The sequence below is a fragment of the Melanerpes formicivorus genome, unplaced genomic scaffold (genome assembly GCF_026170545.1).
Source record: "Melanerpes formicivorus ecotype bairdi unplaced genomic scaffold, bMelFor1.0.p_v2 SCAF_7, whole genome shotgun sequence".
NCBI classification, from domain to species: Eukaryota; Metazoa; Chordata; class Aves; order Piciformes; family Picidae; genus Melanerpes; species Melanerpes formicivorus.
The window spans coordinates 23,193,764-23,220,907 of record NW_027142359.1 but is presented as its reverse complement, the minus strand read 5'-3'; the positions used below and the strand labels follow the sequence as shown (position 1 = coordinate 23,220,907).

At 51.6% G+C, this 27,144-nt stretch overlaps 1 protein-coding gene and 1 long non-coding RNA gene across 4 annotated transcripts; both read left to right on the top strand.

The window, feature by feature from the left end:
- SEC16B (SEC16 homolog B, endoplasmic reticulum export factor) lies at positions 1-22,362 on the top strand. Of its 3 annotated transcripts, none has more exons than XM_068141386.1 (26): positions 1-71; positions 1,020-1,342; positions 3,297-3,403; positions 3,976-4,081; positions 4,202-4,316; positions 5,080-5,230; positions 5,506-5,660; positions 6,277-6,338; positions 8,447-8,582; positions 9,145-9,375; positions 9,957-10,054; positions 10,643-10,724; positions 10,842-10,959; positions 11,472-11,583; positions 11,836-11,941; positions 12,914-13,054; positions 15,912-16,025; positions 16,747-16,819; positions 18,932-19,183; positions 19,744-19,814; positions 20,180-20,317; positions 20,502-20,609; positions 21,441-21,522; positions 21,629-21,723; positions 21,860-21,928; positions 22,243-22,362. In XM_068141386.1, exons 2-26 carry the CDS (start codon positions 1,083-1,085, stop codon positions 22,309-22,311), a joined length of 3,051 nt encoding a protein of 1,016 aa, XP_067997487.1. In that variant the 5' UTR covers positions 1-71; positions 1,020-1,082; the 3' UTR covers positions 22,312-22,362. The 3 variants fall into 3 exon arrangements, with proteins under 3 accessions (XP_067997487.1, XP_067997489.1, XP_067997488.1); XM_068141387.1 differs by having other exon boundaries at positions 57-71; positions 1,052-1,342; XM_068141388.1 differs by lacking the exons at positions 21,441-21,522; positions 22,243-22,362.
- Positions 22,363-22,851: 489 nt separating this feature from the next.
- On the top strand, positions 22,852-25,725 carry LOC137442524 (uncharacterized). Its single transcript, XR_010987700.1, has 3 exons — positions 22,852-23,156; positions 23,857-23,979; positions 25,228-25,725. It is a non-coding gene; the product is annotated as an uncharacterized lncRNA (long non-coding RNA).
- Positions 25,726-27,144: the final 1,419 nt, after the last annotated feature.

Genomic DNA, 27,144 nt, shown 5'->3' with positions numbered 1-27,144 from the left:
GCCCATGTGGCAGTGGACTTTGGCAACGGCGCCCAGCGAGCGGAAGAAGGGCCCCGGCGGCCTGCGAGCAGGTGTGTGCGGGGGGCAAACAGCGGTGGGAAGCCCCAGAGGGAATCCCTCAGTGGGACCGTCTCAGTGCTTGTGCTCGGGGGTTCTTTAGGGGAAGGAGTTATCCTAGTTTTATCCTGGTTACAACTAGAGGAGGCGAAAAGGGAGCTGCTCCTGTTCAGACCCGAGAGTACATGTGTCTCCCAGGTCTTAAGTGACCCCCAAATGGCTTGAACCTTGAGTGTGAGAGGGGTGACAAGGGGTTAGGACAGCATCTAGCCATCTTCCTGGGGTGGGGAGGTTTGTGAGCCTTTGTGGAGGGGCTAGTTTGGTACCGGTGCTTCAGGAGGAGACATGGAGGGCTTCACTCACCCTAAGATGTTCCTTAGGGTTTTCTCTTCTGCGTGGGACCATTACAAGCAAATCTGGTGTCTGGAACTGCTAGGCTCTTGCTGGGGCTGAAAGGCAGAAGGAAATCCCTTTGTCCACCTTGTCTCATAGCTCACAAGTGAAAGCTCCGTTTCTCCCTGCCTCTGTCACTGCTCATTTCTTTGAGAATAACTCTTCTGGTCCTGCTGGTAGTTTTCTCACTATCCCTTCCCCTCCCAGTACAAAATAGGATTTCACCACCTTGTCACAGAGGTTAAGCTGGTATCTCACATGCCTGGGGAGGCAGTGAGTGGTGGTGTTTGGCAGGGCTGGACGGTGGTGCGGGAGGATGCTACCTGGATATTTCCTCTTGCTCTGAGGAGAGATGGGTGCCTGTTGCTTTCAAACATGGTCAGTTTCATCCTGGTGTTTTAAAGGGACCTTCATGTTTAGGCAGGTGTGGAGATGGCCTTCTCCTGTCTCTGGGCAAGGATGTTGACTCTCCAGCAGGCTCCCAAGAGCAGAGAGTAGGTAGCAATGAGTTTTGAGGAGGGTGACAAGCTGCTTATCAACTGCACTGTGACTTCTCTCGTTGTTTGCAGACCACTAAAGCAACCTTTCCCTCCCATCCCAGAAGTGGAGAGGACCTTGCTGGCAAGATTGTGATGGAGCCCTGGGCCCCTGCCTGGCCACCCCAGCCGTGGGAGAGGCAGGCAGCCCGTGGTGCTTGGGGAGAGGCCTCTTATGGTCCCCCTCCCCAGACTAGGAGGCAGCTGATCGGTGCAGGGCACCCACCTCGGCCTGGCTCCTGGGATGGCAGCCACCTCCCCAGCCACCAGCCCTGGGAAGAGAGCCACCCCCCGCGAAGGGACATCCACAAACAGGCTTCCCGGGCTAGCTACCATGAAAGCAGCTACCCCAGCAGGTGAGAGATGCCCAACTTTGTGATGTTTGTGCTGAGCCCCCTCCTTGTAAACCTTCCCAAAATGATGTTTGACCAGGAGCCCAAAGAGTGGTGGTGAATGGAGTTAACTCCAGAGGGCAGTTGGCTGGTGTTCCCCAGGGGCCTTTACTGGGGCCAGTTCTCTTTAATACCTTTATCAATGATCTGGATGAGGGGACTGAGGTCACATTTAGTAAGTTTGCAGATGACACCAAGTTAGGTGGGAGTGTTGATCTGCTTGAACATAGGGAGGCTCTGCAAAGAGACCTGGACAGGCAAAATCAATGGGCTGAAGTTCAGCAAGGCCAGGTGCCAAGTCCTGCACTTAGGTCACCACAACCTCATGCAGTGCTCCAGGCTTGGGAAAGCATGGCTGGAAAAGTGCCCAGTGGAAAAGGACCTGGGTATGTTGTTCAACAGCCAGCTGAACACAAGCTAGTGTGTGCAAAGGTGGCCAAGAAGGCCAACAGCATCCTGGTCTGTATCAGGAACAGTGTGGCTAGCAGAAGCAGGGAAGTGATTGTCCCCCTGTACTAAGCACTGATGAATGGTCTAGTCTTGTGAGGAGTGGCTGAGGGAATTGGGGTTGTTCTGTCTAGAGAAGAGGAGGTTGAGACCTTCTTGCTCTCTCTACAGCTCATTGAAAGGAGTGAGATGGGGGGTTGGTCTCTTCTCTCAAGTAGCAATCAATAGGACAAAAGGAAATGGCCTCCAGTTGCATCATAGGAGGTTTAAGTTGGTCATTAGGAACAATTTCTTCCCTAAAAGGGTTGTCAAGCCCTGGAACAGACTGCCCAGGGCAGCGGTGGAGTCCCCATCCCTGGAGGAATCGAAAGGTCCTGTAGATGCGGTGCTGAGGGGCATGGTTTAGTGGTGACCTGGCAGTGCTGGGTTAACAGCTGAGCTCGATAATCTTAAAGATCTCTTCCAACCAAAATGATTCTGTGATTCTCTGCTCTCATGGGATTGCAACACAGGTGCTGCCCTCATCCTGGTGTGGGCAAAGTGGTGACCAGCCATTTTTTGCAGACTCAGAGGCAGTGTTTGATTAGGTGAGGTCCAGCTATTACCACAGCCATGGAATTCTATAGGTAAGGCTATGTAACAGGTGCAGCTCTGATTTCTTCTTACAGCTGTGACTTCTGTGGCTGCCGTTATACAGGTGGCTTCTTGGTCCCAAGGCAATTTTCATGAGGGTTTGATTAAATGCAATTCTTTTTTACTAGGTGCAAGGTGAACAATAAAAATGTAACTGCAATATAGGAGCAAAAAGAGAGCTTGCAAGCTCAGCTGCTGAAACAGCGGAGGGTGGAAGGATAAATTGTGGGCTAGAGGATGCTCTCAGTGACGAGAGCTTGGGGTGATTCATCAAGTTTGGGCTGATTTGCCTGAGTTATTGCCCTTGGTGGCTTGTGGTGAGGATGTGGAGGGTTTGTGCTGAGGTTGTGTACTGGGAAGGGGCTGTTGAATGGGGCTGACCGAATCACTGTGTAATTTGTGAAGGGGGAAGGTATGTGAGTGCTTCGTGGGTGGCTTAGGCTGGGGCCAGGCTTCCTTGCAGAGGAATACCTGCTGAGCTGTGTGGTGGACACAGCAGCTCCAGAACTTGGTGGAGAAAGTGCTTTTGGGGGACCTTTCCTAAAATGTGGGTGAAAGTTGATCTCCATGACAAGTCCTCACCATCGAGCTGAAACCGGACGTCACCTGAAACTGCAGTGCACAGCCTTCTTGTAGCTGGGGGTGGGAAAGTATCTAAACCTTTTGCTGTTCTTTCCAGATGTGATGCTGGACCTGTTTCTGGCTCTGCCATTGTGCAGGGCACCTGGGCAGGAGACCTGGCTTTATTTCCATCACTCGTTCCCACCCAGGGCATGAATCTAACCCTAGGTGTGGGCCTGTTTCTTTCTCTGATTGAGTATTCTGTGTTGTGTTCCAGGCAAGGATATGAAGATGCCCACTGGCATTATCCAGCAGCCAGTTATGGGGATGACTACATCTACCAAAGCCACCAGTGGCAGCCAGCGGTCTGGCAGGATGACAGAGGTCTGGGCTTATCCTTCGGGTCTGGGGATGGAGGCAACTTGCCTGCAGGGGAGGAGAAAATGCTTTCTCCAGGTTGGGTTGTTCTCCTGGGGCTATCTCCTCTCAAGGGCTTTCCATCTCCAGGGTTTTCTCATGCCCACAGTGCCAGGCTGCTGGTGCTTTCCTGCCTGTACAGCACAGCCTTCAGTTTGTGTTTGGGAGACATAAACAGGAACTCGGTGTACCCAAAGGAATGTTTGCCCTTGACCTCCATGGCTAAAAACTTGTGTCATTCCCAGCCCCAGGCAGAACTCTGTGCTGATGGTGCTGTGTGATCAGAGTGCCCAAAGCCTTGTTTCTGCTCTTTATGAAGTACCTGGGCCGAAGGAAAGGGAAAGGTAGAAAGAAGGAAGGACTTCAGTGGTGTGTTGGCTAACTTGTACAGGGCTTTATCATACCTCCAATGTGTTGGGCTAATTTGGAAGCAAATGGGGTGTGCATGGCAAATTGCCTGACTCATTGCTTTTCTTCTGCAACTTCATTATAGCTTGTTCCTCTGGAGGAGCAACACTAAATCTTGATTGTCTCTCCAGACCCAAGACAGGGAGAGCATTACGGCAAGAGCGCCAGTTATCGAGACCAGCACTACTACAGGGGTTACCACCCCAATCTGGTCTCCAACCCCCCAGGGCAAGACAGGTAAGGGTGAGGGGGCTGGGCATCACCTGATGCAGCCATTTGCTGCAAAAGTAGCAGTTCTGTGGCTAGTCCACAAAAATCTTTAACTTTCAGGGCATCTCCTTTTGCTCTGTTCTGCAGGACACAGACCTCTGACTCCCACAAGGAGAGAAGCATCTCAGCTGAGTGGTCTGAGCGGGCTGGGGGAGAAACCCTCAGCCAGAACTCAGGGGAAACCAGTGGGCAGCCCCAAGAGGTAACTTTGAGATGGGTAGGGGTGCAGGACAAAAGGCTTCGGGATTTCCCAGAGGTTTTGGGGAGCAATCTCTGTGTTCCTCTTCCAAGTGAGGAGAAAAGGGCTACTTTGCTATGTTGCACTCAGTATTTAACAGTCTCTGGGGATGATTATAGTGGATTATTAATATTTATTAGTATTTATGAACTCTTCACCTACTGGGCTGTTGTCTTCCCAGGCATGGGGCTCTACATTGCTTCTACACAAGGCCAAGAGCAGGACAGAAATCCAGGCTTGGTAGGATGCATTCCTGCACCCTCCTTAAGTAGCCAAAAGTTGTGTCCACCAAAGTCTGTGGTTTCAGCTCTGCACACCAAAGTCTGCTCCATCACACTTGTGTTCTGACCACTGTTTTATGAAAGAGCAAATTAAAAGACTAAATCAAAGCTGCTCTGATGGTTTGGCTCCTGGGCAGAGCTGGTTTTGGATTCCCAAGCACCGTCTGCTGATGGTGTTGAGGAGGCCACGTGGAGTCTAGGACAGCTGTTGGATTAGGCTGGTGGCTGATGTTAAATGATTTAAAAGCCAGTGGGTAGCACTAGGGGTATGTGACATGATGAACTTCAGATGCTGAACAAAGTCAGCTGCACAGCTGTGCTGAGCTGTGCTATTGCTGCTTGACACTTCCATGGCGGAGCAGAGCCTACCCCACCACCCTGGGAGCAGAAAAGCAGCTCTGTCCCTGGTTTCTTAGCCAGGTTTGTGTTTTCTCCCTTCTTCACAGTCCTCAGGCCAGCCCAGTCTGCTCCTGCAGTACCACAGTCCTAGGGCCAGCCCAGTCAGCTCCAGCAGCTATGAGCTCAGCCAGTACATCCATGATGGCTCTGACCACTATAACCCCACGCTTTCAGGGACCTGGAGCCCAGCACAAGCAGGTGAGGTGTGATGGGACCCTCACTCCTCTGACAAGGAAAACAATGGCTGGTGTTAGGAGATTTGCTGTCTCTCAGCTTGGACCTGGTCCTGCTCTTGTAGGTGCAGGAGCTGCCGTGCATGCCTTCTGCTTTAGGGGACAGTTCTTGCATGGGGGTGGAGGTCAGTGGAAGGTTGCTTAAGTGTGAGGTCCAGGTTGGGACCTGGTTGTGTCCTCCATAGTGGATGTGGAATGGGGTGGGTCGAGGGGCTCACAGTGGCTTGTGTGTCATTGCAGGGGGGCCTTTGGTGTCTCCCCCGATCCTGGGGGTACCCAAGTTCTCACAGCCACACGTGGCAGTGTGCTTTGGAGCTGGAGGCCAGCTGGTGCTGGTGTGTCCCCACCACCCTCTCGAGGGGCAGCTAGCCTGCGTTGAGCTGCACAGCCTGGAGGTATGTCACAGCCCAGCTCCCCTGACCACCCTCAGTCCCCCTGCCAGAGTGACTCTGTTTGCCCTCAGGGATGCAAACACAGTTTGGCACCCAAACAGCCTCCTCAGCAACCTTCTCTTCCTTGCTGCTATCTCATCTTCAGCTCACATGGGCTCTGGAGTCTGCATCATGCCAGCCCATTCCTGGGCATTGCTTTCATGCTTTGGGTTCTGCATCCTGTTCCTTCAGCTCCATAACCCATGTCATCTGTGACCTGCTCACAGTCATCTCTTTCACTGGGGCCAGGTGTGGTCTATATCTCTCTGAAGGAGATTCTACTCACCTTTTTGAGGTGCTCCAATACAAAGTATCCATCCCTTGAGTCTACCATGATGGTTTAGCCTTTTCTTAACTCCCAAAGGAGGCAGATGCCATCTCAACAGGCATTTCTTTCCTGGACTGAGTTTTGGGGCCCATGTGATGGTTTAGAGTCTATGCTCCGGGGTTGCCTAAAGGCAGCACTGAGAATGGGTTGATCAGCACTGTTGAACCCTTGGCCAAGGCCATGACTTTCAGCAAGGCAGCTGGGGCTGGTGCGATTGCTGCAGTCCAGCTGCTGATTTGCTCTTGTTTTTAGGTAATCCTTCATGACACAAAGGAGCTGGAGGAGCTGCGGGCATTCCCAGGACCCCTGGCCAGGTAAGCTGCACTGACAGGTCTGGGAGCTGTGTCCTGCTGGCTGTGCTGGCCTGGGAGCACCTCTCCTTTGGCAGGAGACATGAGCTCAAGGCAGACTTTAGGATTCCTATAGCTTTGTTGGTTCAGACTGGGAGGCCAGCCCCTTTTCTGTGGTGTGGGTTGGTTTGGATTGTGGGAGATGGCTTTTGGAATATTCATAGGATGTGGATTTAGTGTGGTTTGTATGTCTGACCTTATTTTGTACTCATGTCCCAGCAAATTGATTTTTTGGGAGATCTCTTTGGAAGGCAAAAGCCCAGGGTCAACCTGTGGTTTAGCTTTTCCCTAAGGTTTTGTCCCCTGAGACTCTTGAGCATGGCAAGGTCGGACCCAGAATGTATCTTCATCCAGTGTGAGCCTGGGGATGAATCATGACAGATTGCATCAGTTTGGCTCCCTATCATATTGGTTACACCAGCATGTCTTCTGGTCACTAAAGTGGGCAGAGGCAAGGAGTGTGCAGAATAAGGAAAACCATTTACTGGGCAAAGGAGTTGAAGATACCCAGAAGCTCCTTCTACTCTACTATGCTGAGATTCCAGGTGGAGTGTTGTGTCCAACTCTGGAGCCACCAGCACAAGAAGGACATGGAACTGTTAGAGTGAGGCCAGGGGACAGCAATGAAGACAGATAATCAGAAGACTGGAATACCTCTACTATGAGGACATGCTGAGAGAGATGGGGGTATTCAGCCTGGAGAAGAGAAGGCTCTGGCAAGACCTTAGAGTAGTCTTCCAGTATTTAAAAAGGGGCTTCGCTTCAGGAGTTGTGGAGTCCCCAGCCATGGAAGTGTTCAAAGCCAGGCTGGCTGGGGCCATAAGCAACCTAGTCTAAGTCTAGTAGGAGATGTCCCTGCCCATGGCAGGGGAGTTGGAACTAGATTATCTTTATGGTCCCTTCCAACCTAAACCATTCTGTGATCGAGGAAGCTGGGTAGAAGACCTGGAGTTACTTGTGCTGAAGGGGATTTAGGGAACAACTTTATGACACAAAAATGGTTAGAGGAATGGAACTTCTCCCTTATGAGGATAGACTGAAGGACCTGGGTCTCTTTAGCTTGGAGAAGAGGAGACTGAGGGGTGACCTCCTTCATGTTTGTAAATATGTAAAGGGTGAGTGCTGAGAGGATGGATGCAGGCTCCTCCTGGGGATGCCCAATGGCAGGACAAGGGGCAATGGGTGGAAGTTAAGGCACAGGAAGCTCCATGGAAACATGAGGAAAAAAAATATTCACTGTAAGGGTGATGAAACAGGTTGCCCAGGGGGGTTGTGGAGTCTCCCTCTCTGGAGATATTCAAAACCTGCCTGGATGCATTACTGAGTGATCTGGTGCTAGGTGATCCTGCTCTGGCAGGGGGTTGGACTGGATGATCTTTTGAGGTCACTTCTAGCCCCTAACATTCTGTGATTGTGTGATATGGAGGTGTGATTGAGCCAGGATCAGCATCTCCCTCCCTGAGCCCTCTTCCCTGGCTGAGCTTGTCTCTCACCTGCCTTTTCTCTTCAACTGTTTGATTATTATTTTTTACTGTGCTACCAGGTTTGCACATAGCTGTGAGGTTTCTGCTCCTGTTTCAGACCCAAAGGCTTTGTGTGGTCACAAGATTGTCTTTCTCCCCAAGCTGTGTCTGTTAATCAAAGACACTGCCTGTGTGCCTGCTCCTACAGCCTCAGATATCCATGGCTGTAACTGCAGCACAGCTAAGCAAAAATGAGCTGCTTTGCAGGTGAAAGGATGAAAGGATTATGAGTAGGGCAGAGAGAGGGTTTGAGATGCATGCCTGAAACAGAAATCTGCAGAGTCATGAATAATGATCACATTGAAGCATTTCTGAGCTTATCGGTGCCAGGGTGGTATGTGACTGCTGATAGTTCTTTGTGACTCTTGATATGTTTTTGTCTCTCACTTTGAATCTTTGGCATCTTTGATGAAGCACTGGAACAGGTCCCCACAAACCCAAACGGTTCTGTGAATCTATGATCCCCATCAGAGAACCTGGGCACACTGAATGATGTCCTGGATTGCTTTGCCTTTGGGGTTCTTTTGGTGCTTTTCTTTGCTGCTATAGGGAAGACCTACACAAGGTGGATGTGATGACATTTTGCCAGCAGAAGATAGCCACGAGCTGTGATCTCTCAACACAGAAAGGCAGAGATTCAGCTCTTCTCTGGAAACTGCTGCTCCTCCTCTGCCGGCAGAATGGGGTAGGTGTCCCATGAGAGGTTGCTGACCTGTTTGATCTTAGAAGTGAGGCCAGTTCTATGTCCCTTATGTGCTTGATCCACCTGATGGTTTTAGGGGCTGTGCCTTAAAAGCAACCACTTCCCATGGTATCATCAATCAGTTGGGGCTGCCTGGATGTTTGAAGCACCCCCTTCTCCTGGATTGTTTTTCATCCTTGTGAGATACCTCAGCCCAATACTACAGCAGCTCTGAATGGCTGTGTGGCCACTTCCAACAAGCAGACAGAATTTTTGCTTGAAAGGGGACTATTCCATTAACCCAATAAAACCCATCCAGTCTAATCTGTGGCTATTTGTTGTAAGCAGATCTTGGAATAAGACCATCAGAGTGAGTGCTGTGAAGGTCTTGCTAGTTGTGTCGAATTCTTTGCTCTTCAAAACTTTGTGTTGGTGGCCAAGGCTGGTCTCACTGGGATGAAATGCTAGAACAAAGATAGAGTAAGAGTGTCGAACTGGAAGTGCCATCAGCCTTCACTCATGGGGCAACCTCCATGGGTCTTGCTCTTTTCCTTCCCTTTTGCAGTCCATGGTGGGCTCAGACACAGCTGAGCTGTTGATGCAAGACTGCAGGCGTGAGGAGAAGTACAAGAGGCAAAGCCCTGCAGCAAACCTGATCGGCCTGACAGATGAGGAGTTGATGTCGCGTCAGCCAGGGACATTGGACCTCATCACAGGGGAGGTCCCTCCGGTTGTGGAGACGCAGGAACAGATAGTGGAGAAGTTCACCAAACTCCTCTACTATGGCAGGAAGAAAGTAAGTGGTGAGCAGGATCTAAGACACAAGGAGGAGTTCTGGTTCTGGCCCCCTTGACCACTTCAGGTGTTTAAAAGGAAGGACGGTCAGGGGATGCCTTTTGGTTGTGGGATCAACCTATCAAGCTCATTGTACAAGAGGGCTTATGGCTGTGATATCCCACTGTTGGCAGCTGGGATGGGGCCCTGAGGGAAAATAAAGTGCAGAGGATTTTACCAGCACCATAGGTTTAGTTGCATCTATGCGGTTTGAGACCAAAGGTACAGGGAAAAAAGAAGGTTGGATGCAGAGAAGCTTGGTGCCCAGTCTGGGATCCTACACTGGTGGCATTGAAAGCAGCACAGACCTGGAAATCCAGGAAAGACAATATTGTTATGAAGGTCCCTCTTCTTGTCATGACACAAGATAGAGAAATAAAGAGGCTTTTGAACATGGAAGAGTTCTTTAGAGGATATTAGTTAAAGCCAGAGCAGTTACTGGGGCTCTTCTCTGAGATGGGTGAGCAAAGGGTCCCCTGGCAGTGGAAGTCAGGGGAAAAAAGAGTTAGTGCAAATGATTTTTCTGCTCCACTTTGACTGCAGGATGCTCTAGTCTGGGCTATGAGAAACCATCTGTGGGGCCATGCCCTCTTCCTCTCCAGCAAGATGGATCCTCGGACCTACAGCTGGGTGCTCACTGGGTAAGCCGGAGAAGATAAAGCAAGGTGTGATGCTCTGTGGCTGGCTTTGCCAAGCCTGTTATCTCTTTGGGTGCCCTCAGACCCAGTGCTCTGAAAAAAGCTAGCATTGATTTCATCTGGAGCTTCCTGAGAGAAACCAAGTGGGGTCTGGAAAGCAAGAGGAAAGAAAGCCACTTTTTGGAAATGTGGGGTGGATTTATTCTGAGGTTCTGGCTTTGCCCCTGCTGCTCTAGCAAGTGCATTTACTGGGACAAGAGGAGCTGAGCCACCTTCCCAGTGATCCAGCATGGTCTGAGCTGTTCATCCCACTTGTATGAACTTCTTCTGGTGGAATTAACATGCTTGGTCTGGATTGGGTTGATCTCTTCAGGGCAGTTAAGCAGAAATTTTCTGTCTTGTGTAATCTGAATCCTTTTCAGGAAGTTTTATCCAGCATTGTGCTGGAGACTTGCCTGCTCTGGAGGTAAGGCCTTCTCCAGAAAGCCTCTGAGGACATTGCTATCCTGGGGCATTTGGAATATGCTGTTGGAGGTGAATGAGGCTTTGGAGTCCCAGCACAGCAGCTCTATCTCTGCTGTCTCCTCACAGGTTCACCAGCACACTGACCACCAATGACCCACTGCAGACCCTCTTCCAGCTCATGTCAGGAAGGATGCCTCAGGCAGCACTGGTCCGTAAGCAAGAGGCTGCCCCTGGCACCTGCACCTCTGTGCTGTCACTTGCCTGTGACACCCACCTTGTGGTGATCATCTCTGCTCACCTTCACTCTCCTCTTGTCTCCGTCCAGTGCTGTGGGGATGCCACGTGGGGAGACTGGAGGCCCCACCTGGCCGTGATGTTGTCCAACAAGGCTGGAGACATGGAGCTGAACAACAGAGCCATTGTCACCATGGGAGACACTTTGGGTGAGCCAGGGCCATTGTAAGCAGCTATGTTCCTGCTGTCTTCTGCAAGTGGGTGGACACTTGCAATGTCACCATGCTTGTCCAGACTGTCATGGATGTATGTTGGTGCCAAGATAGGAAGTGCATGCATGTGTGGTGGCAAGGATGGGGCATTGATGCATTGATGGATCCTGCTGCCCTTCCTCCTGGCAGATGAGTCAGGCTAAGGACTTGCTCCCATAGTGAGAACTTGTGATTTCATACCAACAATGGCATCCTGCAGAGCAGGAGGACTCTGCTCAGGCTCCCCTGGTCCAACCACTGAACTGATTTCCCCTCCTAGGTACAAAAGCAGTCAGAGAAAATAGATGAAAAACATGGAGAAGGGAGAAAGGATCAGGGTCTAGATGGACAAGGAAGAAAAGTTGATTTGGGTTCTCCAAACTGATTTGGGGCCTCCAAAGCAATACTGACCACATAGTGACCTCTCTCTCAGGACTAAGTGTTTGTTATCTTTTTTTCCTCCCATCCAGCTGGCAAGGGAGCAGTTGAAGCAGCTCATTTCTGCTACCTGATGGCAGATGTTCCTTTTGGTTACTTTGGGTCGAAGGCGGACCGCATGGCTCTGCTGGGCAGCAGCCACCGGTGAGTGAGCCTGAGAAATGGTGCTCATGCCAGAGTGATGTGTTCCACCTTCTCCCCATCCCTGGGATCTCACTTCTGTGCAAAACCAGTCCCTGTTTGTGGGCTTTCACTGCTCTTCATGTGAGCTTTGCTCTGGGCCTCTCCAGCTGCAGGCTGGCATGGTGGTGGAGCTGTGAATCTGTGTGTGGGGCTTTCTGTGGAGAGCTCTGCTCCGGCCTGCTGAACCTGCTCTTCTGCTCCTCTTCTCTGCAGACAGACATTCACCCAGTTTGCCAGGACAGAGGCCATCCAGTGCATGGAGATCTTTGAGTACTGTCAGCAGCTGTGCCAGCCCAAATCCTTCCTGCTCCCCTTCCAGGTAGCGGAGATGCACAAGAACATGCCCCAGAATGTGCCTCCATACCCCCACAGCCAGGGACTCAGGCTGCTCTCCAAGGCTTGTCCTCTTGCTGGGCTTTGGGAGTGAAGAGGAGGCTGCACTGGCCAACCCCTCCATCCCAGGGGCTTGGGCAGACTTGGGGGCATGGTGTGTTTGGTCAGAGCTTGCTCAGGTTTGGTTGCCTTCCTTCTTTCTGGGCTTTTCATACTGCAGATAAGCAGCTGGCACTTGGTGCTGCAGGGATCATAGAAACATTTTGGTTGGAAAAGACTTGAGATAATTGAGTCCAACCATTCTCTAGCTCTGCCAAGGCTGGTGCTAAAACAGATCACTCACCACACCTCTGTGTCTTTCAAACATCTCTGTGGATGGGGAGTCAGGCTCCCTGGGGAGCCTGTTCCAGTGGCTGAGAACCCTTTCAGAGAAGATGTTTCTTCTAATATCCAACCTATACCTCCCCTGCTGCTGCTTGAGGCCATTTCCTCTTGTCCTGTCACCTGTTATTAGGGAGAAGAAAGTATTGGTACACCCATGCCTCCTTTCATGGAATTGTAGAGAGCAGGAAGGTCTCCCCTCAACCTCCTCTTCTCTAGACTGAACAACCCCAGTTCCCTCAGCCACTCCTCACCAGACCTGTTCTCCAGACCCTTCACCATCTTTGTTGCCCTTTTCTGGATCTGCTCCAGCTCCTCAATGTTTTTTTTGTAGTTTGCACCCCAAAACTGAACCCAGATTTGAGTGGATCAGTGAAAATGGGAGGCTGGTGTGCTCTCCATATCACCTGCCTGCTGGCTCTGGGCTGGTCTGGTGATGCCAGATAGCCCCATGGGGTGGGTGGGGGTGATGGGATCCACAATCTGGGGTGCTCTGAAGCACACTGAAATGATGTACTGTGGCAGAGGGAACCCACAGGGCATGACCACCTCCTTGCTCTGTTTCTCCTCTCCCAAGGTGTACAAACTCCTCTATGCCTCTCGCTTGGCTGACCATGGTCTCCCAGCCCAGGCCCTGCAATACTGCGAGCAGATTGCCACTGGGCTTCTGGGCCAGGACCTGGCCAGCCACCCTGTCCTGGCCCAGCAAGTGATGAAGGTGAGTCTCATATCCCCTTGCCAGGTTATGATACCCATTTGGGACCTGATACAGTGAGAAGCAGCCTCAGGGTTTCCCATGGTTGGTGGTGCTTGGCAGCTCTGAGCAGCTTCCCAGGGCTTGCTGCCTGGTGTGTGCTGTGCACAGCAAAGCCAACATCCCCATGGGATCTGTAATACCCCACAGATTCATGGTAGAAAACAAAGTAATTGTGGTGGCTGCTGAGGAGAAGCAGAGTTATTTGAAAGCAAAGGATGTTTTTGATTCTGGAGAGGCTTTTTGAACTTCCAAATGACATAGACACAAGAAGCTGAAGTTTGAGTGCTTGACATTTCCCCTCCAGCACATCAGCCCACGATTCCATTTACCTGTCAGGGTCTCTTCTGGGGTGACAGTGAAGAGGAGTGTGTCCCAGCTTGTATTACTGAGTTCATGAGCAGGGTGCTGGGGCAGGGAGGGGTGAAGCGAAAGTGTCCCAGGTCCCCTGAGCAGTTGGGGCTTTCAGGAGAGCAGCTCTGTGCACATCACCGGGGCAATGCTGAGGCTACTCGAAGCCTTCTTCCTTTGGGAAGGGGACAGAAACTGCAGTGCTGTGGGATGACGGGCAGGAAGCTGCCAGTCTGCAGCCAACACTGCAGAAATTACCCAAAACTTGGTTTGTGCAGCCTCCCTCCCCGTTGTCAAAACCTATTTACTGTCTAACAGCCTCTCAGATCTGCAGTTCTGCTGGGGATAATGCTTCTCCTGGGAGAAAACACTTTCATCTGAAAAACTAGTGCATTCGCAGACACTCTTGTCTTTGATGTTTTAGTCTGTGTTACAAATTATGATACACATTAGTGTTTGATTAAGACTTCCCCTCTTTTGAAGCTGGGGAGCTACACAACCAGGTGCTGGTTCATTAATATTGGATCAAAGTGCACCATTAGCTTCTGGATTAAACATTCCCCCCATTTAGGAGTAATCATGCTCGTAATTTCCTCCTTCCTGCCATTGATTTAGGATGAGCACATGTGTGTCTGCAAAGAGATGGGACAATGGGGCTGTAGGTAGTGAGAATTCCTGGCTGGGTGCTGGCTTATTCCACCCTCTATGGCCAGTCTCTGTCCCAAGTTGGTCTCCAGCTGAGTGAGTCATATAACCTTCTGGAACTGGAAAGAATGTTCTGGACTTAGTTTCAAAAAAACTTTGGGAATAGAGAGAAATGTCCCATGGGGACTGTTGTGGGAGGGATAGCTGAGACCTCTGTACCTGTGGAGAGTGGCTGAGCTCCAAAGGGACCTTTGGATGGATTTTGGTGACCCTTGATGCAGCAGCCTCAAAGCAAAGTGTAAAAGACAAATGAGCACAGAGGAGCTGGGAGGGAAGCCTGATAAATCCCCAAGAAGTGGATTGATAGCAGTAAGAGAAAATTCAGTAAAGATTCTGAAGAGCACTGCTTTGAGTGTCATCTCTGTCTTAAAACTGGATCCTTCTCTAAGCAATTTCTTCAGACTGGGATTTGGTTCAGTAGGGAACCCTCCATCTCATCCCAGGCTGGTTGGATAGGTGGCCCCAGAAGCTCCTCTTGCTCTGTCACAGGTAGCTGGAGCCCCATGTTGTTGGGATGGCTGCAGCTGGGGTTGCACGGACCCCACTCTTGCAGGAGAAATTAAACACTCAGCAGCAATACTGCAGAGAGGGACCTGGGGGAGATAGTGGAGCATGGAAAAAATATCAAGCAGCAATAGGATAACAGGATGCTGGTGGGGGGAAAGAAAAAGCTAGAAAAGCACCAATATTATAATGTTATTCTAGGCTGTGAGAGCAAGAGTGACATGTGTGAGACAAGGAGGTGATAAATCCCCCCGTGCTCAGGTCTCAGGGGGCTTGGCTGGGGCACTGTGCCCTGTTCAGGGTGCTGCACTCAAGAGATGGGGCCAAATTTGAGCAAGTGCAGAAGAGAAGAGTGTAGAATGATAAGAGCTTGAGGGGAAAATGACCTCTGAAGAAGGCCTTGGGGTTATTTTTTCCAGGCAAGATATGCTGTGGGAAGAAGGGGTAGGAGGGGATGTGATAACAGCCCTCAGGCACGCAGGAGGTGCCTGACTGTCCCTGCAGTTTTTCCACAGGAGCAGGAACCAAGAGGCTTAATTTGCAGCAGGGAAGATTTCACTTAGATATGAAGAAAAAACTCTTTTGCTCTCAGGATACTAAACATCAGCACAGGCCTAGGAAGTTGTAAAATCTTCTCCTTGGAGATATGTAAGTGCAAATCAGACAGAAACAGGCTGGTGTGGGCACACCACAGGATTTGCTTGAGTGCTGGCAGATAGATCAGGTCACCTCAAAAGGCTCCTCCCAGCCCTGGATTTCTGTTGTTTTCTGTGTGGTTATTAGTGATGGTAATGCTTGTTGCAAAGCCAGGTGTACCCTTAGCTCAAACCCTACCAGCTCCCATCCATCCTCATAGGATAGGTAAGGGTAAGCTGAGCTGCTGCCAGGGCTCCTGGTGGGATGTCCTGCAAACTGGCCAGTGCCCCACTCTGGCTGTGAAGTGGGATTAAAGGTGCTTGTTTTCCTTGCAGGTAAGTTACCTGCCTGTCTCATTGACATTGTACTTTGACATCTCTGTGGAGATGGCTGAGGTAGCCCTGCCTGGAGACTCTGTGCAGGCCACAGGATGGGCCAGGGCCTCCCTGTAGTAGAGCAGGAGAGGGAATAAATTTTGCACAAGAGCCTGGGGTTGCTTTTCCCCTCATATTGTGAAGAAGTGCAGTTCTGGTGCTATCTTCCCTTGGGTCTGTGTGCAACTGCTGCAAGGGACCCTGCAGAGCAGAGATGTGTGACAAGCTCTGTTGCTCTCGTGGCTCCATAGCTATCCGAGCGGCTGAAGCTCTCTGACCCTCTGCTCCTGGAGATGCCAGAGCAGGACCAGACCCTGGAGCCTGACTGGCTGCTACAGCTCCGAGCCTACTGCCGGCAGTGGGAGGTAAGGAGGAGCAGGGATGCTGGGGAGCAACTGGTCTGTGTGGTGGTTTGTCTGCAGCGGCATCTTCCTCCTCTGCCCTGTATCTGTGGGGATGGTTAGGGAGAGTCAAAGGTTGTTGTTCCCAAAGTGACTTTCTCCTTAGCTTGTGAGCTCGGAGTTGTGGTCACTGTAGCGACACCTGCAGCTCCAGCAGGAGCAGAGGGGTTGCAGTGCCTGAAGGTGTGAGCAGGGGGAGGTGCAGAGCTTCATGCAGGGCAAAAAGCTCATTGCCTTGGCTCGAGGAGGGCAGTCGGGCTGGTGGTTGAGTGGTGATCTCTTCTGACAGTGAGGATGTTTCAGAAGATACTGGTGGGGCATTACTTTGCAGATGTGTGCTTTGGGGTTGCTTAATGGTGGTCTGGTCCTTGGATTAATGCTCTTTGCTCAGGTTTCATTCCTGCTTTTGGTTTTGTGCCCTTTTCTGTCTCCAGTTCCTCCTCCTGCCTGCTCTCAGTGGGACAGTGGTGCTGCAGCCCCCTTCACTTGCTAGGAAAGAGCTGGGATCATGCTGGTATGGGTCTCACCTATAACCGGGGCTCCTACAGCCCAAGGTGGGTCATGAGCCTCAGACCCACCAGCACCATGCTTTCCTTTACATCAGCTTTGTTGTTTCCTTCGTCTTTGCCCTGTGCCATCCCATGTTCCATCTGGTTTATCACAGTTTCCCTCTGACTCCTTGCAGGTAGAAGATGACCTTTCTCAGGAGGGAGCACCTGCTCAGCTAGAGCTCTCCTGGACTGCTACATCAACAGCAGGTAAAGAAAATGAAATGGCAGGTTGCAGTCACCACAGTGGACTACTCTGCATGTGGAGTTGTGCTGTCAAGGGCTTAGGGGCAGCTCTCTGTTCCTTACATCCCCCCAGAGCTCAACATTTTGCTCCTGCCTGGATGCACCCCCTTGCTGTGAAGCTGCTGGGGATGGGCTACAAACCAAGGGGTTGATGCTTATGCCCTCCATTTGAAGTCTAAGTAATTGGGCCTAATTACTGCAGCTTCACAAGTCCCTGTGGGTACTGTGGGAGGAAAAGCAGGGGGTGACTGGCTGGGCAGAATATGTGCCTCTCGGCTGAGCCTCCAAGGAGAGATGGTCCTGTTCTCAGGCAGTCCTCTGGGAATGCAAATTGGAGCTGAACTAAGGGGATTTCACACTTGCAGAGCAAAAGACTCAGGAAAGAGCTCCTCCCTCTGCATGCTGAGCTGCAGCGTGCCTGCTGGTGAGGCCCCAGCGTTTCCCCTTCCCTGTTTTCTCTTTCATCTGTTCACTTTGCCTTGGTGACCTCAAGTCCCCTCCAGCAACAGCTCACCCAGAGGATCAAGAGACATCAAGGGTGGTTGTCAAGGGAAGGCTTGGAGAGCTTTCTTTTTCTAGCTGGGCAGCAGCACATCCATTGGGCTGGTGACCCATCAGTGTTGCTTCACAACCATCAGCAGGATACCCTGGCCCAGCCCCACTGTTCCTTGCTGCTGCTTAGGTCTAGCTTTGTGCTGGGAACACCAGCACTGATGGGTGGAGAATGAAGAGTGGTGCAGGCAGGATAAAACATGACAAATTCCTCCAAGCCATTTCTTCTTTGGCTGCTGCCAAACTCCTCTTCAAAGAGCTCCCCCAGGCAGTCAAAAGGATCATCAACCCTGACTGCTTTCTGCTGCTATCAGGGTTGGGGGCAATGATCGTCCTTCCCTGGTAAAAAGTCACAGGTACAATGGGATGGTTTCTTCAAGAGGCCAGATCTGCTCCATGTGGTCTTCACAGCTTGTTTTCCCAATGCTTGTCCCTTCTGTTGATTGAGAAGGTCACCCAGAGTCACCATCTGAGGGACCTGCATGCAGAGGAAGCTGGCAGGATTCTGAATTCATCCATCTTAGAAAGTCAAAGCCCAAATCATAGTGCCAAGCTGAGGTCCACATGGTCACAGCCACCTCCCTCTCCATCCTTACATTTTGGGCTGACTTTTCCTGGGTTAGCTTGCTGGGCAGTGTAGGGTCAAGCATCCATCTTCCTGTGGACCTCAAGCACCTTCGGGTTGTGTGGAAGCAGCTCATGTGTTCACTGCCAACCCTGAGCGGGCTGGAGGTGATGCCAGTAGGCAAAGGACCTCCAGGAGGTATCCTAGACTGTTCCCATGCTCAGACCCACAGGATCTGGGTTCTGTCTGGCCATGTCTCGTGATGACCAAAGAGAAAATTCTCAGGGCCCAGCATGTTTCTGTCTGGAGACTGCAGAGCTGGAACAAGCAGGACATGCACCTGGAAGGAAGAGCAATGTGCTGCCTACACCATGTCTAACATCTGACAGAGCAACCTGTGTATGTGTTAAATAAAACAAAGCCCACTTGCTCAGCCTGCCTTTCAAACCAAAAAACCCAGTTCTAAATAAACCTGCCTGAAGCGAGAAACTCATCTGTGGGTGCTCCTGTGGAGCAGGAATGAAGGTTATGGCTCCTCAGTGTTTGTTTCTTTTTTTTTGCTGCTCCCGGTGTGCAGCAGGAGCAGAAGAAAAGGCTGGAGGCCCCTGGCTCCTCTGAGCTGCTCTTCTGAGCTGCTGAGTGTGTGTTCCTCATGTTTGGTCTCTTGGCTTCCATAGCATTCCCCTTCTGATATTGTCTGCAACCAGAGGCACATTCCCAGGAGCTTTTCTCCCCTGTCTTTCACAGCCCACCCTCCTTGAAGCCTCTGGAATGTCCCTGCTGCTGCATAGTGCCCTACCTTCTCCCTCCCTCATATATGGTCCCCGGGGTGCCTCCTCACCCCCTGACTCCTGCTGATGTATAATGGAAAAGGGAAGAATTCTGTGCAACCAACACCCTGATGAAAAAATAAACACCAGAATAAACTCCTGAGGTGTGGGTTGGTTGTTCTTTTGCAGAGGAAGAGCCTGGCCAAGAGCTTACACAGCCTGAAGACTGCCAGTATGACCAGTGGTATGAGCCCATGCCACTCCAGGGACCCAGCTCCTGTCAGGATGTGTCTCTCCAGCACCCAGCACTCACTCAGGTGACGGCATCACCACTGCTTGGTGTAGAGCAAGAGCTGCAGCCCCCAACACCTGGCCCAGGGACAGCCACCCCTCCAGGAGGTGTTTTTGTTGAGCCCCATCCGCAGGTAGTGTCACCAGCAGGTAAGAGCTCCAGCCTTGTTCCCCTGCAAGAATGCTTGTCCCTGGTTAGTAGCAGTAGGATGGGGTGTCCCGTGGGAGAGTGACCCCCTATGGAACATGTATGACTTCAAACACTGCTCCCTGCCAGTGCTGCCTTCAGCCACTGTGGTCCTTCCCTCCAACATTGTCCTTATGTGGAGTCATGCCTGCCCTGATGCCATGCATGCAAACTAAGTCTACCACTGCCAGCCACTCTGGGCAGGTGGGTCTTAAGTTTCACAAGCCAAAAGCAGCAAGGAGGGTGGGATTGTCTGCAGTGTTGCCACTTCCATGCTGGATGGAGAAAACAGCTTCATCTCCGGCAGCACAAGGCAGATTTTGGAGATGCACCAGTGCAGCCTTTTGAACCCCTCCCTGATGCTGGTATGGACAGGGACCACAATGGTCTTCTGCACCTCTCAGACGGACATCTTGGTCACGTGGCCTTGCTTTGGAGTGGAATGATAAAAGCACCGAGAATACCTCTGAGAGACATGGCAGGCAGGCCAAACCCTGATTGTGTCCTTCCCTCTGCTCTACAGGAGAAGTGGCAGAGCCCTGGGGTGTCACATCATCCCCTGGGGGTGTGCACCCACCCCTCCCCGCAGAGCAGGTAAGTCAGTGGGGTCAGGGACACCACCTCATGAGAGTCTCAGGGGGGACCTGGAACTTGCTGCCTCATCCTTCCATGCCCTTAACTTGGACAGAACCCACCCATCACACAGCCAGCCATCTTTCTGAGGACCTGACAGGTTAAGGGAACTCCCTCCACCCTCCTATCTCTGGGACTATGGGCTGCCCACTGCACCCCCACTGTGGGTGCTATCCCTTCCCACCTGCTATATAAAGCACACAGGGTGTGTCCCTGGGGATGCTGCCCATTAATCTTGGCATGGAGGAATTCCGAGGATGCTCTAAACGTGCTTGTGGAATCATGCTCCTGGAACACCACATGGCATCTCCAATCTCTGCTGTCAGGAGGAGTTAAAGGCGAGGGCTCGGACCATCTCAGAGAGCTCCACGGTCTCCCTGGACAGCCGGCCATCCTCAGACAGCGCAGCTGAAGACTCTGCCGAAGAGTCGGCAGCAGCAGAGGAGAAGCCAGACGACGATAAGGTGAGCATGCAAGAGCTGACTTGAAGCCTCGTGCTCTAAGCTTGCCTGTTCCTGATGTCCACTGTGCCTGCCCTGACCTGGGCAAAGTGGAGCCTGCTCCTAGCCAGTGAGAGAGGCATCTGGGTGGCTGCAGCATCCTCCCATTTCCATCTATTTCCACTGACTGGTAACCTCCATTTCCCAGAGCTCTGGATTCAGGTGGTTTGGCTGGTTTCGGTCAAAGCCTAACAAGGAAACCTCTCCCAAAGCTACATCTGAGACAGCTCCAGACTCCTCCACTTCAGGACAACAGGTAGGGTACAAAAGGCTGACTTAACCCAGGGTAACAGTCATGGGAACAGATGACACATCCCCCTCTTCATCCACTATTTCTCCCACTGTGCCATTGCACAGCTCTCCATGGCCATAGCTGCTCTGTATGGGGACAGTGACAACAGGAGCCTTTCTAGCTTGGAAGTGAATCCTTGATTAATAATGACTGTAAATCTATAAAGCCTCTTTGATCCAGGAGGTCCTCAGAGCACTCAGCAGACTCTGCAGGCTTCTCTTGCCCTCCACTGGAGTGGAAAACAGCAGCTGGAGCAGCACTGCTTGGGCAGGTTTTAGGAGCTGAATGGAAGAAAACCCTTCTTAATTGGAAGCACAGCACAGAGTGGGAAGCAGCCATGTGTGGTCATCCCAGTCCAGGCCAGGTCCTCAGGGTGTCACATCCCTGACTGCAGGCCAATGATGGGCATGGAGGAAGATATTGGAGCTAGATCCTCCCCTGGAAGATTCCTCCTACAGACCCATAGTAGGAGGTCTGGTGTTATTCTTCCAAAACTAGCAGATGAGGAGAAACAAAGAGGAACCCCAAGACCCTGGTAGCCTTTTATGCTGTACACAGGCTTGGTGGCTATCCTCTTGCCCAATTTTGAGCACTCCAGGTGTTTTAACTTTGTGACAGGGGTTGCTTGCCCTGACCCTGTAGTGCCTCCTTAGCTCAGCTGGCCTGCAGCTCTTGGGGTACCTCTCAGCAGGATGGCTGCAGAGCAGTACCTCAAAAGTGTGGTGTGATACCTGGTGCAGAGTTCTTCTTACCATGCAAGCAACTTCTGCTCTAAATGGATGGATATGATTTCAGGAATGGATGTCGCCAGCCCCACCTGATGCCCCTCTCACAGCTGCAACAAGCCTTTTGGGTCCTATTCCCCCCCAAAACCTCGGTAAATGCTGCAAGACCTCTCACCCCTCTTCCATCTGGCTTTGAGAAGCCATTTCTCTTAATTTACAGGTTTGCTTTGTTTTGTTTTGTTTGGTTGTATGATCCAGGAGGAACGGAAGGTGAAAATACCTTTTCTGCTAATCCAGTGCTCACAGAGGTGAAAGACACTTGGGAAGTGGCTGGTGGGGAGTCAGGAGGGCAGGTGAGGAGAGAAATGTATTGATGGGTGATTGGGGGGGGGGGGGGGGGGGGGGGCGGAGTCCAGGACACCCCTCTGCTTGGGTTGGCTTTGAAACTGGGGGGTGGCTGTTAAGCTTCTCTCCCTTCACTTTTTCCAGACCAGCTTCCACAGACCTCCACCACCGGTGGGGACAATCCCCCTCTTCAACCCTGTCCAGTTCTCTCAGGTGAGAGCTCCCTCCTGTGGGGTGTTGCTGGATAGAATGGGCAGAGGTGGCTTCTGGCTTTTTGAGTGGTGGGTGGTGCCTGACTTTTGGAAGAGGTAGGGAGATGGTTCCTGGCCAATCTGCTGCGGGCAGGGAGATCTAGGGGATACCAGCCCTGTTCTTAAGAGTACGGTATTGACAAGAAAATAATACGGGGGCAGGACAATGATGGGGGGATGTGATGAAAGTGGGAATTGGAAGAGGATGCATCCTGACTACGGCAAGGCTCCATTTTAGGGTACAAAACTTTACACCACCTCTCTCTGCTTTCCCAGCTCACTGCCACTGCTCGACCCACCCAACCCAAGAGGCTTTCCCAGCGCCGCTACCCCAATGCCTTGTGAACAGTAAAGACAGGGAAGGGGCAGAAATCAACAACGTTTTTCTAACCAAAATGGTGTTTGTGATTATTTTGAAGGGGGAGATAGAGGACTCACAGGGGTTGGCAATGCTTGCAAACGGTGGATGCAAATGTCAATACCTCTGCCACCAGATTTGTGGGGTTTCAAATCATATAAATGATGTTTGCAATGGGGGAGGGCATAAAAATGTTGTCCGGGGGAGAGTAGTCTGAATTGGGTTGTAGGGCAATGCCCCACCTCACCCATTGGACTCAGCGATCGCCGGCCGTGAGTCTGTCTCAAAGCACCGCGGGGCTACGAGCATCCACCGGGGTTTCAAGGGGGAGGAGTTACCCAAACCCCCTACGCAACCAGCTCGGCTTCTCCTGCCCAGGACCGGCCCAAATTCGCGGCGCCCCCCCTTGCTGGTGGCTCACCCGCCCAATCGCGGGCGGAGCTCTGCTAGAGCTGCGGGCGGCCCTTCTCTCAGACCTTCCCCGAGGCGGGGTTAAGGGGTGACGAACGCACCCAGTGGATGGCCTCGGCAGTGAGCTTCCCCCGGACGCACAGGGGGCCGCTTCCGCTCTTATATATCGGCAAGCTGGTTTCGCTACTCTAGGTTACGGTGAGACGCCGGTGATACCCAGCGTGCATTGCGTTGCATGCTAATTTAGATCCGCCCCCCGGTCGGGGTTTGTCCGTTTATGGCTGTCCCGGGTGTAATCTGAAGCGCTGATTTGGAGACCGCCTCCGCCTGGTGGGATTGCGGGAACGGACTGCTCCTGACCGGCTGTAGGACCGAAGCCTGGCCTTGACAGGTTGTGAGGCCAAGAACAGCTTGTGACAAGGTGCGGATTGAGGCTCACCCATCCCTGATACAGTGTGGCAGGCCGTGAGGCTGGAGCCTACGTGTGGCAGGCTATGGGGCTGAAACTTACATATGCGAGGCTGTGAGCCACCTGTGACAGACTGTGGGATCAGTGCCCCCTTGTACCAGGCTACAGGGCTGAGACCCCTTTGAACCTGGCTGAGTGGGTGTGGCCCACTCCTGCCAGGCTGAGGGGGCTGGGACCCACTTATGATTCTTGCCCACACGTGGCAGGCTGTGTGACCACAGGCCTGCCTGTGTCAGGTTGTGTGGCTGAGGCTTTCTCATGATGAGCAGCCGTGCTCTGGGGAGGTGCAGTGAGGGCTGAGGTGGTGGATAAGCCTGCAGACCCTTGGTGAGGGCACGCTGGGCTGAGAGCTGCTGGGGAAGCCTGGGGCCTGGCTGAGCAGGATGCACCTAAGGAGCCCTTCATTGTTGCTCTCCCAAGAGCACAGTGTCAGACACAGGTGGTGGACAGGGAGGACCTTCACTGTGGGCTTGATGGTGCAGGGGAATGCAGGTGCCTTTAATACACCTCCAAAAACAAGAGCTGCTTTAGCTATGGGATTGCTTTGCTTTTCTGGCTGGGTAGACACTGCAAACAGGTGCTCTGAGCAGGCAGTATGGCTATCTGGGCTCTCCCTGCTTCTAAGAATGAATGTGCTGGGTTTGGCTTGCAGGGCTGTATGGCTGGAAGTGACTAGCTGAGCTTGGGATGCTGTGCAGGGTGAATCTGGCTGCAGCACACAATTCCAGCAGACTTCCTGGCTCCTCATCCTGGGCTGCTTCTTTCTCAGTGTGAGGTAAGTGATTTCTGGACTGTGCTGGGGCTGGGGCCTCCCTCCTAGGTGTTCTCACAGCTCTGGTACTGTGGTCCTGAGGCCATAAATCTTCCTGTCCCTCTGTATCAGCTGCAGGATGGTTTGGGGAGCAGTGCTCATTGGGTAACCCTTTGTTAGGTCAATGTGATGCTTCCCTGGCTTTGTAAGAGCTTTTTTTCAGTTTGTCATTCTCTACTCTTCTGAGTTGGTTTAAAGAGGCTGAGCAGTATGTAGAGCTCTCTCCTTTAGGCCTCTTAAGGCCCATCCTGCTTTTCTGAGGCTGAACACGGTCTGTTCAGTTTTTCAGGTAATCTCCTTGTCACAGGAAAACAATAAACACAGGGGACTTGTTGCTTGTGTAAATTTGCAGTCTGACCAATCTTGAATAAACCAGATCTTTAGTTTCTGACTCGACTCTTCCCCTTGAGGTTGTAAGGAATTGAGTAGCAAAGTTTTTCTGAAGTAGAGTGCACTGCAGAGCAGAGGCAGCTCAGAGTGCAGCCATGCATGTGGGAGTAGAGTGTTTCCTTGCTTGCATGTGGCCTGTTGAACTCTTTAGTCTTGGTACCATGCAAGGTGTGGAGATCAAGAGTCTTACAACAGAGGCTGAATTAACCTTCTCTGGTGCATACCCACTGCACATGAGCTGCATTAGGCTTCAGTGCAGGAACCAAAAACCAGGAGCGGCTGTGGGTGGTGTTGGTGACTTCTTGCAGCAAAGAGGGCATCTCATTCTGGGTGAGATGTGATCTTCCATTAGCTTCTTTCTGTGGAAAAGGCAGCTCTCTACTTGGATTAGGAGGGCTGGAGGAGCTTTCTTTTTCCCCCTACCTGCTGCTTTGGGTGCTTCAGAGGTGACTAATGTCCTCGGGAAAATGGGTGCCTGGGAAGTTTGCCAGCAGGTTGCTTTCTTGTGGCCTCACAGTGAACTTGAGATAAACGGGGCCTAAGACTCCCTTTTCCTTCCCCATCCTCTCCGGAGAGCACTGGAAATGCATTAACTTGAAGCTAATTGTTGCTCTGACTGATAGCAGCAATTAGGGTCTGTAATCCAAGACCAAGTCTGCTATCTAGAGCATCCTAACTGCTGCCTGGGGGAGCTCTTTGCTAAACACCCTGAGCTGGAATGCTTTGAGGAAGCCCTGGGATGCTCCTAAGTGCTACCAGCTTGTACAGGGAGGTGTGTTGCCACTGAGCTAACTGTGCCTGAAACATTGTGATCTATTTCAGAACTGCACACCTGATCTCTGCGGGTGAGATGTCTCCTTCTCGCTTCCCCACTACATGGCAGAATCCTGCTGGCCAGCCTCTCCCAGGCACGGTTGCTGAGAAGAGCCACTGCCCTGCCTGGCTTTGCAGTTCAGGCATCTGTTTCCCTGATGCTTTCAGCCTCGTCTGGGTCCCGCTGGGCATGGCAAGGCCACGCTCATTTAGAACTGTTATTTATTAAAAGAAGTGCTGGGTGGTGACCCTGCCTCTGTCCCTTCAGCTCCTGATGACATCAGTGATGCAGCTGGTCTTAAGAGGTCACTCATTTGCCCTTGCTTAATGATCTGCTGTAGAAAGCAAGCTTTCATTGCTTGCTGGAGTGTCAATGGGACATGAATATTAATGAAACCTCGGTGGTCCTGTGGCGCTGACTGTCACAGCATGGAGGGCTCATTTGGAGCTGCTGGGCAGTGCGGAGAACTCCGTGATGGAGTGATAATAAAGTGTTCCTGAACTCTGCTCCGAGGTGCTGCTTGGGACTTTGAACTTGCAGGCTCCTGACACAGCAGCCTGAGACTGTCTTGGTGGTTTCTGCAGCAGGCTCTTGTGCAGCAGTCTGAACGTTAGCAGGGTAGGAACTCAGGGGGACGCTGTGGATGTTGCAGGTGTGGGTCTGTTTGTTGATTGCAGCTTTAGGTAGCACATGGTCTGCTTAATGGAACCTAATGGCCCTCTGCAGTATTAAGCTGGGATCAGGGCAAGGGCAGAGACAACATCTATTAAAATGGCCTCTTTGGTCTGCTGCTGGTGGGTGGGAATCAGAGTAAGGATGGGCTGGTGGCTTTTATATGTGTATGAGGGAAGAGCATAGTGTTGAGTCTGCAGGAAGCTGGATTTTGCTGCATTAATCTGGGAAAGTCCTTCCCAGCTTCTGCTGCCTTGTGTAGAAAAGTCGAGGTTACAACTGGGGTCTTGTAAATAGCAGAGTTGTCTTTGAAAAAATGACCTTTTTGCATACTGATCTGGAATGCATTACACAGGCAGTGCCCTCAGCCTTCTAACAGGGCATGCTTAGTATCTGTGCTTGAGGAGTGGCAAAACTGCTTCCCAAAAGATTGTCGTGGAGAGAGTACCCCAGGTTTAGGTGTCTTGCTCCCAATCCTGATATATCTCCTGAAAGGAGAGCCCAAGGCTGAGCTGTGTGGGGTAAATGCTTGGTGAGTCATTTTTTTTTATCTGTGGAAGAGAATCTGCTTCTTTCCTGGAATAAAGCAGACCTGACTTGCCCTACTTTCTCTTAGAACAATATCTTCTTCCCCTCCTGTGGTAGTGAGAAGTTCAGTTCTCTCCCTTCTGAGTGTTTCAGTAACTGTCCCTTTCTTAAAGGCGTAGCCTGAAACGGTCACACCTCCAACCTGGGGTGTTCCCTGGCCACAGAGACCATGGGGGCCCTTCTACAGGTATTACTGCTATATCAGGGTCTTCAGGTTTTGGTAGTGTCTGGTTTTATCAATGGATTTCTGTCCTCAAAACCTTTATACACCAGTCCCTGTAAGGATTTGCTCCATTGCTGGACAAGGTCTTTGCACCATGCTATACTGCTGTAGAGCCTCTCGGAATGCAGAAGGACTGTTCTAACTCATGATCCAAAGGAGCAGGACCTTGCCTGCAAATCTGGCCAAGCAGGGTGCAGCTGAGCTCATTTAAAATGGTAGATGTTGTCTGTGATGTCTCCAAGCTATGGTCATGGCAGGCTGTCATGTCTTAGCGGTGTAGAAAGTCTGCCTGTGCTCTGTGAAGTTGCTTACCTCTTTTAACACCCAAGGATGAAGTGCAAAGGTGGGAACTGATGGCTTTATGATGGCACAGTGTCCAGTGAGCTCATTCAGGCTGGTTTCCTTTTGCAGTAAAGTGAGGTGTGAACTAATCAGAAGGTGG

What these genes read in the sequence shown, in the direction of transcription:
- SEC16B (XM_068141386.1), top strand. Translation starts at nt 1,083, where the DNA reads ATGGAGCCCTGGGCCCCTGCCTGGCCACCCCAGCCGTGGGAGAGGCAG. An exon ending in AACCCCCCAGGGCAAGACAG is followed by an intron (nt 4,082 to 4,201) that starts GTAAGGGTGAGG and finishes TCTGTTCTGCAG; the next exon opens with GACACAGACCTCTGACTCCC. An exon ending in TTCCCAGGACCCCTGGCCAG is followed by an intron (nt 6,339 to 8,446) that starts GTAAGCTGCACT and finishes TTGCTGCTATAG; the next exon opens with GGAAGACCTACACAAGGTGG.